Source organism: Nothobranchius furzeri, chromosome 1, assembly GCF_043380555.1.
Source record: "Nothobranchius furzeri strain GRZ-AD chromosome 1, NfurGRZ-RIMD1, whole genome shotgun sequence".
Lineage (NCBI taxonomy): Eukaryota > Metazoa > Chordata > Actinopteri > Cyprinodontiformes > Nothobranchiidae > Nothobranchius > Nothobranchius furzeri.
This window is the reverse complement of record NC_091741.1, coordinates 79,984,174-80,000,269: the sequence shown is the minus strand read 5'-3', so window position 1 is coordinate 80,000,269 and position 16,096 is coordinate 79,984,174. Positions and strand designations below refer to the sequence as shown.

Sequence of the window (16,096 nt, the reverse complement as noted above, 5' to 3'; positions counted from 1 at the left end):
ATTGAATAGACGCAAAAGTTTTTGGCAGCGGTGGGATTCGAACCCACGCCCCCGAAGAGACTGGAGCCTTAATCCAGCGCCTTAGACCGCTCGGCCACGCTACCGTGTTGCTTTTCGGCAGATGTTTTTAAAACAATTTTCGATTTCAGCGACTTCAGATGGTATATTTAAAAGTATGAATGTTTTTGTTAGAGCCCTTTCTTTTTCCACCTCCCTTTTAAAGTCAGAGCATGTAAAGTGAGAGCTGGTCTTTTCCCAAACTGAAAACGCCTTTTTATTACAAAAGCAACAAGAACAAAATAATGCTTACACAGTCTCAATGTGATGAAAACAAATATTTATTAGAAGTCTGCAAAATACCTTAGGCCAATGGAAACAATCTTGGCAACTCAAGCCAGTCACATCTTTACCAAGGAGGGTAACAGACTTGACTCTGAGAAAGGCTAACAGTACTTTGGTGATCACAATGTAGCAAAACATTGAGAACAAGGATAAGTCTTACACTGTCGCATTAATCAGAATATATAGCTTAAAGAACACTAGAAAATAAGAAACCAGGAAAATATTCTACATATAAAAACATCACAATGCAAATATTAAAAAAAAATCAGAGCTGGTGCATTAAAAAAACAGACCCATAATGTGGTACACTCTAAATACTCTAAAATACTTGCTGCGTATTATTCCTACTATATATAATCAACTACAACCATCAAACCAACAAATTTGCCAGAATACTAGCAGTTTAAAGCCAATGGCAGTGATACAGTCTCATGCTGGCCTACAGTTTCTTGTGGAGGACAGAAGACACCCAAATGTTTACAAAGCAGGCAGGAGCGCTCAGGAATTTTCAGTGGGACATGTTGGAGGAAGGAGCCTACGAGAGTTGGCCCGCACCCATGGGTGGTCCATAACCTCCTTAAGAGGGAGGCGATCTTTAGGGTTGTGGCGAAGAAGCTTAGAGATTAAGTCCTTTGCACCATCAGACACAACATTCGGGAAGATCAGATCCACCTGAGAGGAGCGATATGAAGTTTGGTTATCAGCACAGCTTACGACAGTGACCACTGACAAAAATCTAAAATTCTGCTTATTAAAATGTGATACTAGTCATAATCATGTCCAGGATTAACTCAGAAATACCAGACGTTGACGCTTTCCCCCCAGCATCTATGAACAAATGGCTTCTGATCTTGTAAACAGCTTGTCAAGACATAAATTTAGTTACCCCAAAACCTTTAACCAGCTGGACCACAAAGTCTGTGTAGCAGATTTCATGGCATTGACTTATCTGCATGCTACCCCAGTAACCACAATGTTGGCAAATACGACATAGTAAGGCTTCAAATTAAAAGATTCTTTTAGTTCACTGCATTATTTTGATTAGCATTTTGCAACACTCACAATCAATTCCTTCATTAACTATAAATAAAAAACTGCAGACACTTCATTCCTCAAGAATAAAGTTTGATACCCAAACCGTTCCTTTCACACCAAAAGCAAATTGTGTTAATGGTTTCCAGATCCTTGTAAAGCTATTGCACTTAATTGCCTGAACAAACCTTTGTAATCCTTTTGTATGTTTCTGAATGACTGGCAGTCTCAAAAGGTGGGTGGCCAACTAAACATTCAAAGCAGAGAACCCCGATGCACCACAGGTCCACCTTCTCACTGTGGATGCGCCCCTCAACCATTTCTGGAGGAAGGTAGTCCAGTGTCCCACACATAGTGCGACGTCTGGAGGAGATCAATATAAGGTGACAAGAAAAACACACGGTAGCTTTAAGTGGAAGCATAAAGTAAAATAAAATGAGAAGAAGAGATGCTTTACTACACTGGCTTCTCACCTTAGAGAGGGCGCATGAACGGACCAACCAAAATCTGCTATTTTCAGCTCTCCACGAAATCCGAGAAGTAGATTCTCTGGCTTGATGTCCCGGTGAATCACTTTCCTCTCGTGGCAATACTGCAGAGCATCAGCTATCTCCTCCATGTACTAAAGATGTAAAAACCAGCAAAAATTTGAAGCACTAATGACATTTTAAAAAATTTAAACCCATAAACATTTTGACACTGCCCAGAACACAATGACCAACTCAGTCATGGAATACATTTGATTCAGCTCCTACCGTTGCCGTTCGCTGATCATCAAACCGTCCGTATTTCTGTAGCTCCTTGTACATCTCTCCACGTGGGGCATACTCCAACACTAGGAAAACTCTCTTGCGATCATGGAAATAGTTGTAGAAGCGCAGGATGTTAGGGTGCCTGAAGGTAGACAAAGTACATTCTGAGAAAACCCGTGTCCAACCCGTGTCTAAAAGTCAAATAAGATCTTTGCATTCAAAGCAAAATGAGACAATTTTAACAGACGAGTTTGAATTTTGTTTCACCCACTTAATTTATGGTGATATGACATAATGTATGGTGATGGAGTGCATCATTGAAATAAGCTAGTGTGCAGTAGGGTTAGGCATTGTTTGATTTTGAACGATTCCGATTCTGATTCCAATTCCTTGTTATGATTCCGGTTCCTATCGATTCCCGATTCTTTGAAGACATTACATGAGCTAGCTAACCACAGGTCCTACAAGATGAAATCTTAACTTCAACATGAATTTTAATTCTATGAACAACAACATCTCCTTCATTTAAACAAAAACATGTTTTGGAGAAAAAAATAAAAAGACTTGCAGCACAACCAGTGTGTTTGTTTCTGACCACAACCAAAGTCTGGAAGCAGCCTCTGGGATGAGAGGCTAAATGTCTCCAACATATCCAGAAACGTCCAGCTGTTTTCAGCTAAAACTCTCAGGATGATCATGTCCAGGATGACTGAGAACTACACCTCCGTGCTGCAGCAGCATTGTCAGAACAGAAAGTGAAACTTAAATCTTGGGACGATGGTGGCACAGGAGTTAAGTGCCCGCCCCGTAATCGGAAGGTTGCAGGTTCGAGCCCTGCTCAGTTTGTTGCTGTCGTTGTGTCCTTGGGCAAGGCACTTAACCCACATTGCCTGCTGGTGGTGGTCGGAGGGATCGGTGGCGCCTGTGCTCGGCAGCCTCACCTCTGTCAGTGCGCCCCAGGGCAGCTGTGGCTACATCGTAGCTCATCCCCACCAGTGTGTGAATGTGTGTGCGCGAATGGGTGAATGACTGATTGTGTTGTAAAGCACCTTGGGGGGTTCCAGGACTCTAGAAGGCGCTATATCGAATAGAGGCCATTTACCATTTTAAATGTAGCTGCTGTCAGGAACAATCTGATTTTAAACATTAAAACTCTCAACAGAAATAGATCAAAAAGTAAATTTCACAACTTTGTGTGTGATTTATTATTATTATTTATTGTGGCAGAAGCTGGTGTGGTCCACCACAGAGAAGCTTCTCTAGCACGATGACTTTAATTTCTACAGGTTATTGTTCAGCCTTCTGACGCTCACACACACACACACACACACACACACACACACACACACACACACACACACACACACACACACACACACACACACACACACACACACACACACACGAGTGTTGGTGAGCAGCTGCGTCTGACTGCTGACGCTCCGTGTGTGTTTTTATTTCTGCCGTGAGACAAACTCACCTCACACCGTCCAGAGTTTGTTCTTTAAAGCTCCTATTAAATTCACCGTGTTGACGTATTTTAACAAGTTTCCTCTAACGTTGCAGGAATTAAAGTTTACATTATGGAGTAAAAGTTCAGCAGACGTGTTTGTTTATATCTGGCCGCTGCGTGCCGGGTGGGGTGAGGGGGCTCTCGGTGCTGCACACAGACAGCTGCGTGATCAGCTCTGGAAAGCGTTGATCACAATTTGCAGATCACGATTATTTTTCCACTGAGATGGGCAGCGGATTCCTCTTCTAATCGGCATTCTAGGAATCAAAACTAGGAATCGAAATAAAAAACGCTGAGCGATTCCGAGAAAACCTAACAGTTGGTCCCGGTGTTGCACCAAATTCTGCGACCCATCACAATGTGTGACCCCAGGGGGCAGTGTTGCGTTTTGTTGCGTCTTTACATCCTGAATTGGAATAAAAGAAGATGATACTTTAAACCGTAAACTACGTAAGCTTTAAGGAAGTTGTGCGGCGCGGGACCATGGATATTAAAAAGAGCGTTTGTTAATGTTTATTGCAAACAAACGGGACAATAAATGCAGCGATAACCAGGGCTTTGACGAGAAATGTTTGCTAACGTTAAACATTGATTTTACAACATGTGAGGTCCGCAGGTAAAATGTTAAGAACTTCCATTTATTGAAATAAATTGTTGTGATCCACATCCTCAGTTTATTAGAAACCACTGCAGATTATCTGGTTGCTACGTTTTCTTTCCTGTCATTCCAGTGCCACTCATATGAACTGGTGGAGATAAAAGGGAAATAAGATGACACAAACATCACAAAACGCCTTTTGTTGTTATTATCTTTAGTGAAAATTGAAGACATCTGCATTATTACTGAGATGAAGATGGCCACATTCTGTGATAGCCACTTTCATATTGTGCGACCTTACTGTAACTTCAGTTATAATGACTTTTACATCACACAAACTGTTTCTGGTAACTTCTCTGATGATGTAGTTTATAAAAAAGTGCATTTGACCTCTGACATCTGCATTATTACTGAGATGCAGATGGTCACATTCTGTGATGGCCACTATCGTATTGTGTGACGATGGTCCGCGCCGCACAACTTCCTCAAAGCTTACGTAGTTTACGGTATTAACGTAGCATCTTCTTATTTATGCCAATTCAGGATGTACAGACGCAACAAAAAACAAAACCCAACACTGAGCCTAGGTCACAAATTGTGATGGGTCACAGAATTTGGTGTAAGACCGGTTCCAATCGATGCTCGATGCCCAACCCTAGTGTGCGGTAATAGCAAAGCCAGTATTACAGCACTGCACTAATGATACTAGGAAAAACAGGAACCTTAATTTTAAAAATACACTTATGGATCAAAAATTAATCAGACACACTTTTAAAGGTGAGCCACTAACCTGAGACGAGCTTGGATCTCAATCTCCCTCCTGAGTTGATGCTCCACACCTTCGGTCTCCATCTGAGACTTAAACAGAACCTTCAGCGCTACTATAGCTTCCACCTTCTTCACCCTTGCAAGGTAGACGTTGCCAAACTTGCCCTTTCCAAGAGGCCGACCGATGTCAAAGTCTTCAATGGAAATTTTCCTAATAAATAGATCAGAGGAAGATGCTATACGCAATAAAAGTAACAAATACAAATACTAATAATAAACGCAGTGTGGTTAACAGTCCACTTACTTGGGTGGTAAACTAGAAGATGTGCTTACACATTCTCTTCCAGGACCTAAAAAAAACCAATACCAATCTATTCACATGACTATTTTAGTTTTTAAAATCAGATCTATGTACAAAGGAGAAAGGACTTACCCGTGACAGTATTTTTCATAGTTTCTGCTCGTGGCTTTACTAGAACACGCTGAGGTCCTGTACTCATGCTCGGGGTCTGAAACTAGAGATTAGAAAGTACACAGTCAAACATGCCAATAGTGAATAAGTTAGACGGATCATTTGACTCCAAAATAAACCTTTGACAGTTTACTACTCACAGGCCTTTGAAGACCCCTGGGTTCATAATTTTCTTTATTCTGTAAATTAAACAAATTAATCAAACGAGTGAACAGTACAGATGTGATTATTAGTTTCTTATCCCCCGGATCTAGGAGTACAAATATTACAAACCTAGATCACGTTGGTTACAGAGCAGAGTCCATTCAAAAACTTAGGTTTTAAAACTTCCTAACCAAATTAATCATGAACGTGTGAATGCAGGCATCAGTGAGGTGTCACAATAAACGGGTGGACGTACAAAGGGTGAAATACTAACGTATTTTTAAAACAGGCAGACAGAGGCCTGAAGAAGCCGATCATAATGCCTCAGCCACAGTCAACTCTAATGTACAGCAGATGGCAAATAAAGCACCAGTTAGTTGGGGGAACTGGGTAGGCCTAGTTTAGTGTAACGAGTGATGTCTAATCACGATCCTCAAGGACCATCATACTGCATGTTTTAGTCGTTTCTTCGCTTCAAAACTCTTGATTCAATGATTGAATTGTCTGTTTAGCGTGTGGTAAAGCTCTGTAGAAATATCCAGGGACTAAAGAGAAACCTCTAAAACGTGCATGATCCAGAAAGACAGGCTTTAACATTACTATATATAAATGTGTGTGTGTGTGTGTGTGTGTGTGTGTGTGTGTGTGTGTGTGTGTGTGTGTGTGTGTGTGAAATGTAAAGACATAAGGAATTTGTGGATCTGACCTAGTTAAGATGGAAACAAGACAACTAGCGCAGCAAGGGTTTCTGGAAGCTTAGATGATAAATTGTTGCCACCTTATTCTTTTTACAGCAATGCACTTTACAAAAAGTAAAGTACATTACACAAAAGTACAAGACAAAAAGCAGGTAACCGTTTTGGACAGGTAGTGTTTTGTATACAGTTTCAGTGCAAAAGTTTAATGGTTTTGTTACACTTTAGTTGCTTACGTTATCACGAAGCATGTTGCAAATATAAAAGAAATGTGTCACGATATCTAGGTTTAGATGAATGCAAAATATTTAATGTTGTTTCGGTTATTTTCTGTAAAGTACATAACGTTTAAAATGAAAACGGAAGTATCCTTTGTGACAAAATAAGCTAAAAAAAAGAAAGAAAGAAAGCATACAAAGCTTTTGACTTGACTTCTGCTACTTTGAATGTCGCCTGTAACGGATGTGTGTAACACATGAACTTTGTCTCTTTACTTTACCATTACGTCTGAAACCGACGGAAGCTACACGCTAACATTAGCTCAAGTGTGCGTCAACCGTAAAACGACACATGCCGCACCATTAAACGTTTTTCACAGTTTTTATCAAGTTCACATTAATATCAAACAAGTAGAAACAATTACACTACCTGCATCTTCGTGGCAAAAGAAATGTTATAACGAGCGTAACGTGGAAAACTGGTGGAAATCTTCACAGGCCGCCTCAGGTTTTCAAAAGTCTGACTTCGCACGAACAGGATTGGCCAAAGTGCTACACAGAGAGCGCTCCCATTGGCTAAAATTACTGCAGAAGAACGTATGTGATTGGTTAACAGACCATTGACCTGCCCCTTTTCCGTTTTTCTTATCTTCTCTTCCGCCTCATTTTCAAACAGCTAATGAGACATGTTTGAAACATTTTTTTTAATTATTAAATTGTTCTGTGTAACTGACCTTCTGTAAAACCAACAGTATTATTCTCAAACATACTTTATTTACAGTGACATTAACAATAAAAAGCAGTAAGCATTCAAACAAAAATGGTGTAATTAACCTTCATAACATTTTATTCACAAGTCGCACTCTCCAGATAATAATAATAATCTATCGATACATTCATTATAATAAAAGTATTTTTGTCAGTTATTACAAATATCTGCACTTTCAAGATTTAAATTGTTAACAATAGTGTAGTTTACCTAAAAAAAAAACCATAGGACTACAAAATGTGGAAAAAAAAACCTAAAATACTGTGGAGATGCATGACTATGAATAATTATAAAATGACGAATGCTTTAAAACTGGAAAATTCAGCCTTGGGAAAACTTTAAACATCAATTCCAATTCAACTCATAAAAAATATTTTCTTAAAACATGACAGACAATATTATTCTTAATTTCTTGTTTTGTGGTTTCTAAAATTGATGACAGTAACACAAAAGTGAACCGGGGGGTGAGGGGGGGGGGGGGGGGGTGAGAAAGACTTCAGTATGCTATGGTGTGCATTTGGTCATCACGTGTGATTTTGATTGTAAAAATAAACAGTTAAACAACAGGAAACAGGTGGAGTTTCTCACAGTTTGCTTCAGTTATCTGGCTCAAACACCTGCATACACGATTAAGTTTAAAAAATGCTTTTCTTGCCTTGTTCCCAAAGCACTTAACAAAATATCTTCTCTCACATTTAATCCTTTTTAATGCATTGACAAACTCACTCATATACTAATGGCTTACAGTCTAAATGATGAGCTCATCTTAACTGATGTTTTGGTTTATCTACTTGTCTAAGGTCACTTTAGTAAGTGGATTCTTAGAGCTAGATTTTAAGCCTGCCACCTAACAATCAGACATTTCTCCTTTTTGAGCTACAACTGTCCTGAGAAGGAAAGGTATTCTTAGCTACTTACACAGATTCAGTCTGAAATAATCTGAACAGAACAGTTGGTGAAAACCAGAGAGCAAGATGGCAGCAGGACAGCTAGTGAGCGCCGCAGACTTGGGAAAGGTTCATTCACATCTGGTGCCATATTGTCATCATTCATATTTGCATCTGCACCTTCCTCTTTGTCTGGTTGTTCATCATTACCTTCTTGTTCCTCTTCTACTTGAGGATTCTGAATGGGCTGAAAGATCACGTCCAAAAACTCCAGCCGACGCAATCCTCGAAGCATCCTGCAGCTCCGCACAATCTGCAACTCACTGAGCTTGCAGGCCCAAAGGCACAAATGCTTCAGGTCCTTCAGACGGCTGGCACAGAGCAAACCCGGCCCCACCTCCTTACCACCAAGACTCAGCTCCTCCAGTCCAATCCACCCTGCCCCTAGTCCAAGGGAGGCCATCTGTAACTGGTATCCTTGTCGTCCCGTAATTCCTATTTCAAGAAATTTCAGCCGTGAGAGCCCTTCTACCCCCGAGAGACCATCCTTGGCTGCACAATTTCGAAGCCCATTAGCTGTTATACGAAAAGTGTCACGCAACTCCAGTTGACTTAGCCTCTGCCACGATGTTAGACTCTGCAGATGCTGGTCTGTGAAAGAGGGCACATTGTTGAGGATTAACTTCTCAATACAAACTCCCAGAGGAGAGCCAAGCCCTGTTCCTTTCTGATCCCTTCCTTGATGAGGAGCACTAGAAGTGGCTTCTGCTTTGCCAGGGGGATGAGTGGCTGAATTAGAAGAGCTTTGGTTGAAAAAACCCCGAGGCAACTCACAACCACGCAGCTCCAGCACTCTCAAAGTTCGAGGGAAAACCAGGCAGTTAGGTAGACTTCTCAGGTCTGTATGCAGAAGGTAGAGCTTACTCAGACGGGGACATCTTGTGGACAAAGCTTTGAGCCAAGACTCAGAGAGAAAGGTGCCGCCTCGGGCTGACAGCAGCAAACCTCGCAAGCGAAGGCATCTTAGTCCACAACCAAGGTACTGACGCAGCAGGACCCAAAGGATGCGGGATGTCACCTGACACAGTGGATAGTGTGTGTGTGTGTGTGTGTGTGTGTGTGTGTGTGTGTGTGTGTGTGTGTGTGTGTGTGTGTGATGGGGAAAAGGAGAAAATAACTGTTAATAACTATGCAAACAAACACATTTTTCTTTAGGTTAAAATACACACGTATCACTGACTGGTTCATTATGGGTAAATAAGTTGATTTTATTCATGAGAAAGTTCCTCTTTTACTTTGGTGTTGCATCTAAAACCATCAAGTGACTTTACAAACGCAAAACTTTGTGTTTACCGTTTCTGTACATATTTATGAAAAAGCGTATAATTTAGTCATTCAGACAAAACATTAAAAATAACTTCCTTCTGACACAGGTGTTACTGGAACAGATATTTTATGTCTAAAACCTAATGCAACATTGTTTGTAACTCGCAGGTGTTACTTTATTGTGATTATTTTCATAAAGAATAAACATCAGATAAATAAAACGTTAAAGCCACACAGTGTGCTGACAATTCTTACCCCCTTCCATGAGGTCAAGTCGACAGTTTTCCACAGTCTTTGGTCTTTAACAAGGCGTTTCCATCTTTTGCACACCCTAAAAAAAAGAGGAAAACAATGGCAGCAACACAGAGCAAACTCACTTACACCACCGGATGAGTCATAACAAAGAAAAAGCCTGGCGCTGAGTTTTTGGCATACAAGCAAAATTTCAGCTGGAATACAGGTCTTACCTTCCAGCTCTGACAAGCTCTTTGACGCTCAGGTATGACAAAACATCTATCAAAATGTTCTCGGGAAAGTAGTCCAGATTACAGGCTTTAAATTCGTCCATTTCGTTAAAAAAAAAAAAAAAAAACTCGTAAAGCTTCCACACGGACTAATATCCTGACGCACACGGGTTGCGCCCAAATCAGTAATCCCCAGGAAACGGCTACTCGTTGACTGTATGATGCTGTATGACCTAGACGTTGGATTAAAGAACATACAATATTATAAATTCCTTCGGATAGTTGTGTCTCCGTCGATATTTTCTTTCTTTTGATAACACTTGACAAATTTCTGACAAAGGTCGAGCTCCACACCTTGTTTTGAAACAGCCTGAAATGCAGTTTGTTGCCACCTAACGTTCGTTAGCTGAACAGCCCTCCTGCGCCTGCGCGTTGAATAGATGTTGCACCGAATTGTGTGACCATGGTATATTGTGACTCCAGGAGGCGCTGTTGCCTCACACACCGGACAAGATGGCGACCAGCGATGGTGGAGGAATGGAAGTGGATGGGGCAGGCGAGTATTTATTTCTTATTTCACCATTTAAGTCTGACATCAGCATAGATGGATGTACGATTCCCTTACATGCTGTACAGTTTGGGTGTGAATGACCCCAAGTTAAGACTTAGTGTCATTAAAGGCTGCTGCTGACATAAGTGGGTTAACGTGCACTGCTCAGTCTGTAGTCATGACTCTGGATGTTACCGTCGCTCCTTTTCTGTTCTTTGACTGGAGTCTGGATGACTTGTGTGAATATAAATTTATATACACTAATTGTTTTTTGAAAATACTATTTTATGTATTCTGTTCAAATTACAGCACAGCATATTAGAGGAGCACACGAGGGACGTTGTGTACACCTGATTTCCATTGCTCTGTCACGTCATTTTGGCAAAAACAAACTACAGTTCAGTTGCTTCCCTTATTTTCGCCCACCTATGGCTTCACTACTAAGTTTATTTCAATTCGGCTTTGTTATTTCTGTGTGATGATGCAAACCTAACTCTAACCAGTTATATTTATCCTGGCTGCTGCCTAGCTTGGCCAGGTCTCCCTTGAAAAAGAGGTTGTTAATCTCAGTGGGATCTTCTTGGTTCAATAAATACATCAAACATTGGCCATATAAACAAAAACATCTGCTTGTTTATTGTTGTTTGTCTGGGTTGGTATCTGGGTATGATATTGCTGTGGTTAATGTGATTGACACTTTCTCAGCATCTAAAAAAAACTGATTCACCCATAGTGCTGCAGCAGTTAGCGCCATACCACAGAGACAACTCTTTAAAAGGAGAATTGAGAGCATTACATTTAATTAGTCCAATTTCTGATTTAGTGGAGACATCCTTCAGCTGATTATCTGATAAATGAGACATACGAGGGATTCTTTGGGATCTGCCTTATTGGAGTTAAAATATTATTTTTATACATAATAAAACTTCAAATATTTGCTGTTTGTTAAAATGCAACCTCCTTTTTCCCAAAACCAGTCATTTGTTTTACAGTTTTTGTTTGTTTTCGAGTAAAGAGCTTTATGTTACATGTTGCTGGTGTCCAGTTAAAGCTTATTTTACATCTGTGTCCACGTGTCTGTAGTGGGCCCTAGTGTCATGGCCTCGGGAGTCACCGGGAGCGTTTCTGTGGCCTTGCACCCTCTGGTCATCCTCAACATATCAGACCACTGGATACGCATCCGCTCCCAGGAAGGGCGACCGATGCAGGGTATGTGTCTCTTTCTCACCTGTTTGTTCTTAAAGAAAAAAAAACTGCTTCCAGGGAGAAACAAACCCTGCAGTTATCAAAGCTTTGACTTAGATTCTCTGTAATTAAAATGCAGTAACGTTTAATGCCATAATAATAAGTGTTGTTCATCATGTGTTCTCCTTTCAGTGATCGGGGCTCTGATCGGAAAACAGGAGGGTAGAAACATCGAGGTGATGAACTCCTTTGAACTTATGTCTCACACCATAGATGACAAAGTGCACATTGACAAGGAGTACTACTACACCAAGGAGGAACAGTGTAAGCATGTTTAAACATAACACGTTTGACAGGTGTAAAGTGTTCTTATGGGGTGATTTTAATAAGACAATAATGAAATGTGTTCAGTTTTAAACTTTGTAAATCAAGTTCCTCTTCTTTTTTTTTTTTTCAAAATGATTGTTAACTTTCATTTTGTCTTTCAGTTAAACAGGTCTTCAAAGAAATGGAGTTTTTGGGCTGGTACACCACAGGTGGCCCCCCCGACCAGTCAGACATCCACATTCACAAACAGGTAGAAACACTCTGACGTCCGTGTGATCTTAGCTGGAAGGAGATAAAAGACAAAGTTAAAAAATGACCATAAAAGCAAACATGACCTCGTTCAGCAGTGTGAAACTTTATTTTTTCCAAAAATTGTCTTAAAATCCTTCAAATTGTGGCTTGAGTTATGTTCAGTTCTATTCAGTTTATCTATATAGCAAAAAATCATGACATGAGTTGTCTCTCAAGCCCACACTGTAAACATTTCAATAATAATAATAATACATTTTATTTCAAGCGCCTTTCAAAGCTCTCAAGGTCACTGTACAAGACAAAATATAACAAGCAAGCAATACAAACAACAAGAAATAAATGCTAAGAGTAATTCCCAAGGGTAGAGTCGGAGCAGTGCAATGGATAATAGACTAAAAAGAGTAGATGGAAGGAGGACAGTTACAGTGAGTAAGCCAGGCAGAACATGTGAGTTTTGAGTTGAGACTTGAAGGATGAGAAGGAGTTTGTATTGCTGAGGTCAGGCGGTAGAGTGTTCCAGAGTTGTGGAGCTGAGTGGCTGAAAGCTCTGGCTCCCATAGTACTGAGACGAGTGCGAGGAACAGACAGGTACGGTGTAGATGATGATCGGAGAGAGCGAGTGGGAGTGACAATGTGGAGGAGATTAGAAAGATATGGGGGAGCAGAGATTATGGATGGCTTTAAAGGCATGAAGAAGGCATGAAGTCAATTCTGTACTTGACAGGGAGCCAGTGAAGGGGTAATGTGATCAAAAGTGGAGGTCTTGGTGATTATCCGGGCAGCTGAATTTTGGACTAACTGTAACTTGTTGAGTGATTTTAGAATACAGGTCAGTTCATTAAGCCAATCAGTAAAATGTTTCCTGTATAAGGAACCTAGCAGATTGCATCAAGTCACTGACTAGTGTCAGTGACTTTACAGCAATCCTTATACTAAGCAAGCATAAAGCGACAGTGGAGAGGAAAACTCCCTTTTAACAGGAAGAAACCTCCAGAGAATCCTGGCTCAGTATAAGCAGCCATCCTCCACGACTCACTGGGGATCGAGAAGACAGAGCAGGCACACACACACACACTCATGAGTTTTGTTATTAATAAGTGTTTATAATACTTTTGTTGTATACGTGTGTGTTTGCTGCCAGGTGTGTGAGATCATTGAGAGTCCACTCTTCCTGAAGCTCAACCCAATGACCAAACACACTGACGTAAGTTTATCCTCGGTGCATCGGTGAAGCAGCAGCAATCAGACGGGTTTTAAAAAGTGTTTCCTTTCTCCTTCAGCTTCCTGTTAGTGTTTATGAATCTGTGATTGACATCATCAGTGGCGAGGTACGTCCTGCTCAGTTGAAAAACTTCTTTTCACAATAATTTTGTTCTCTACTAACATTTCTGTGTGTGGTTTTCTTTTGTTGCCACCCAGGCTACCATGTTGTTTGCTGAGCTGACTTACACTTTAGCCACAGAGGAGGCAGAGAGAATCGGTGTTGATCATGTAGCTCGAATGACAGCCACCGGCACCGGAGAAAACTCCACAGGTGAGGAGAACAAGCCAGGCCAAACAGGGATCTAATTCAGTATTTATTTATTTTGTTTGATTTGTTAGTCTGTGTTTATGACTCTGTTACTTACACCAAGTTTAGCTCAATATCTGTAAACTTCACTAAGTTACATCCATCTTCGTGTTTGCTAACGTTGATTAGCTGTGACGGCCATCTTTAATGGACTCTAAAGCTAATTTAATTGTAAATACACATCAGAGTTTCGATAAAACCCACCATGTGGGTCATGAGATGCTTTGAGAGACGAATACACACCAGCAGCTGGTTCAGAGTCAAGGCGAGTGAGGAAGAGGCAGGTTGTTAGTCACCACTCTGATGTGTCTGATGTCAAAGTCCCATTAGTTGTCACACACACAGGTGTGTGTGCGACATTTGTTCTCCGCATTTGACCCATCCCCTGGGGGGAGCGGTGAGCAGTAGACACAGCCGCGCTCGGGAACTATTTGGTGGTTTAACCCCCCAATCCAACCCCTTAATGCTGAGTCTCAAGCAGGGAGGCATTGGGTCCCATTTTTTCAAAGTCTTTGGTATGACCCGACCGGGAATCGAACCCTGATCTCCCAGTCTCAGGGCGGACACTCTACCACTCGGCCACTGAGAAAGGTTATTCTAACTGACTGTGTTTGTTTTTAATGTGTTTATTGTTCTCTTTCCTCTGTCAGTGGCTGAACACCTTATAGCTCAGCACAGCGCAATAAAGATGCTCCACAGCCGAGTGAAGATAATTCTAGAATACGTCAAAGCCGTCGAGGCAGGTGAGAGACACGTTTATGAGGCTCCGAGGGGAAAAATGTCTCAATACATCAGTTAAGCAGCTGTTCTCACTAGGTTCTTCCCCTCTTGTCTTCACACACACACACACACACACACACACACACACACACACACACACACACACACACACACACACACACACACACACACACACACACACACACACACACACACACACACACGTACAAGCCCTTTTGTAAATAAACATGATCCCAACACATTATTATATGCTTTTTAAGTTATTTTTCCTGTGTGTGCATGCATGTGTGTGTGTGCATGTGATGCGTGTGTGTTTGTGTGTGTAACAGGAGAGGTGCCGTTTAACCACGAGATCCTTCGTGAAGCTAACGCCCTCTGCCACAGACTGCCGGTCCTCAGCACCATAAAGTTCAAAACGGATTTCTATGACGTGAGTAAACTTGGTTGTAATTCAGAAATATTCATGTTTCATGACTAGATTTTTAGGTTTTTTAGAAAAAGCGCAAAGATTTAGTTAATGAACACCTATTTATGAGTTTTAAAATGAACACTGAGCTAAATGTTGATGTAGAAAGAGTACAGGAGAGCACGGAAATTATTAGAAGCTATTTATTCCTATAATAGAGAAAAATGAGCCTAAACCTGGGTAAAGCTCAAAGCAGCAGGGCAAACATGGGGCTGTCGTTGTGTTTATTTAATGTGAGTAAGAAAAAGAGATTTTCAGGTTTGTTTTCTACCATCTAAACATGACGCTGGCTGTTTGTGAGCAAAATATCAACATTTATGTAAGCAAAAGTCCAGATTTGATATGTTCCTATTTCCCCTTGATCCTGCAGCAATGTAATGACGTGGGCCTCATGGCCTACTTAGGCACCATCACCAAGACTTGCAACAGTATGAACCAGTTCATCAACAAGTTCAACGTCCTGTACGACCGGCAGGGCATCGGCCGAAGGATGAGAGGACTTTTCTTTTGAGCTGAGAGACAAAAACGCACCAACTCCTCCACCTTCTTCTTTGTTTTTTTGTTTGGTTGTATTTTGATGAGCTAAAAGAAACTCTTACGCAGCTTTCCCCCACAAAGTTCAACAGCGAGTGTATCTCAGAGCACACGATTCAATAGTCAATCCATACAAACTCTTTTAACTCTCTGGGTCACTGTACATGGACTTGATCTAATTTTACTCCGTTTGTTTTACTGTTTCTGTAATAAATGATCTTGTTTTTTTTTTTTCATGGAACCTCGTGTCTGTTGTTTGAATGCATTAATAAGAAAACACACATGGTGGTAATAACACAGCTGCAGGTTTAAAGGAGCTCATGAAAGCTTCGCTACGTGGAGCTGCAGCTCTAGCAGCTTTAGTGTTTGTTGCTAACTCATCGTTTTGTTGTGTTTTTGAACTCGTCCTCCTGCTGCGTGATTTTTGCCCGTGGAGGTTTTGAGACAGACATGCATGTGTGGCAGGAAAAATGAGGTTCAGAGCTTCCAAC

General features: G+C 41.0%; 3 protein-coding genes and 1 non-coding gene across 4 annotated transcripts; 1 reads left to right on the top strand and 3 right to left on the bottom strand.

Annotated features, from left to right (window-relative positions):
* Positions 1-22: 22 nt before the first annotated feature.
* trnal-aag (transfer RNA leucine (anticodon AAG)) lies at positions 23-104 on the bottom strand. The gene has a single exon. It is a non-coding gene; the product is annotated as a tRNA-Leu (tRNA).
* Positions 105-316: 212 nt separating this feature from the next.
* On the bottom strand, positions 317-7,084 carry aurkb (aurora kinase B). The gene is made up of 9 exons (XM_015950034.3): positions 6,965-7,084; positions 5,618-5,656; positions 5,439-5,520; positions 5,310-5,355; positions 5,028-5,216; positions 2,130-2,268; positions 1,848-1,996; positions 1,563-1,737; positions 317-1,014 (listed from the first exon to the last, which is right to left on the bottom strand). Exons 1-9 carry the CDS (start codon positions 6,968-6,970, stop codon positions 841-843), a joined length of 999 nt encoding a protein of 332 aa, XP_015805520.1. The 5' UTR covers positions 6,971-7,084; the 3' UTR covers positions 317-840.
* LOC107379313 (F-box/LRR-repeat protein 12) lies at positions 6,965-10,387 on the bottom strand. Its single transcript, XM_054739259.2, has 3 exons — positions 9,984-10,387; positions 9,772-9,847; positions 6,965-9,268 (listed from the first exon to the last, which is right to left on the bottom strand). Exons 1-3 carry the CDS (start codon positions 10,082-10,084, stop codon positions 8,228-8,230), a joined length of 1,218 nt encoding a protein of 405 aa, XP_054595234.1. The 5' UTR covers positions 10,085-10,387; the 3' UTR covers positions 6,965-8,227.
* On the top strand, positions 9,900-15,846 carry cops6 (COP9 signalosome subunit 6). The gene is made up of 11 exons (XM_015950045.3): positions 9,900-10,015; positions 10,464-10,536; positions 11,614-11,739; positions 11,908-12,039; positions 12,204-12,292; positions 13,436-13,498; positions 13,575-13,622; positions 13,714-13,828; positions 14,515-14,607; positions 14,935-15,035; positions 15,442-15,846. Exons 2-11 carry the CDS (start codon positions 10,494-10,496, stop codon positions 15,580-15,582), a joined length of 951 nt encoding a protein of 316 aa, XP_015805531.1. The 5' UTR covers positions 9,900-10,015; positions 10,464-10,493; the 3' UTR covers positions 15,583-15,846.
* The last annotated feature ends 250 nt before the right edge of the window (positions 15,847-16,096 follow it).

Bases quoted from the DNA above. Each gene is read 5' to 3' on its own strand.
- aurkb (XM_015950034.3), bottom strand. The intron at 5,356-5,438 runs GTAAGTCCTTTC...GGTTTTTTTTAG, and splicing joins TATGAAAAATACTGTCACGG to GTCCTGGAAGAGAATGTGTA. The intron at 5,217-5,309 runs GTAAGTGGACTG...TCTATTTATTAG, and splicing joins TCTTCTAGTTTACCACCCAA to GAAAATTTCCATTGAAGACT.
- LOC107379313 (XM_054739259.2), bottom strand. From the start codon at position 10,084: ATGGACGAATTTAAAGCCTGTAATCTGGACTACTTTCCCGAGAACATT. The intron at 9,848-9,983 runs GTAAGACCTGTA...TCTTTTTTTTAG, and splicing joins GAGCTTGTCAGAGCTGGAAG to GGTGTGCAAAAGATGGAAAC. The intron at 9,269-9,771 runs GTAAGAATTGTC...CCACTGTGTCAG, and splicing joins ACTTGACCTCATGGAAGGGG to GTGACATCCCGCATCCTTTG.
- cops6 (XM_015950045.3), top strand. From the start codon at position 10,494: ATGGCGACCAGCGATGGTGGAGGAATGGAAGTGGATGGGGCAG. The intron at 10,537-11,613 runs GCGAGTATTTAT...ACGTGTCTGTAG, and splicing joins AATGGAAGTGGATGGGGCAG to TGGGCCCTAGTGTCATGGCC. The intron at 13,499-13,574 runs GTAAGTTTATCC...TTTCTCCTTCAG, and splicing joins CAATGACCAAACACACTGAC to CTTCCTGTTAGTGTTTATGA.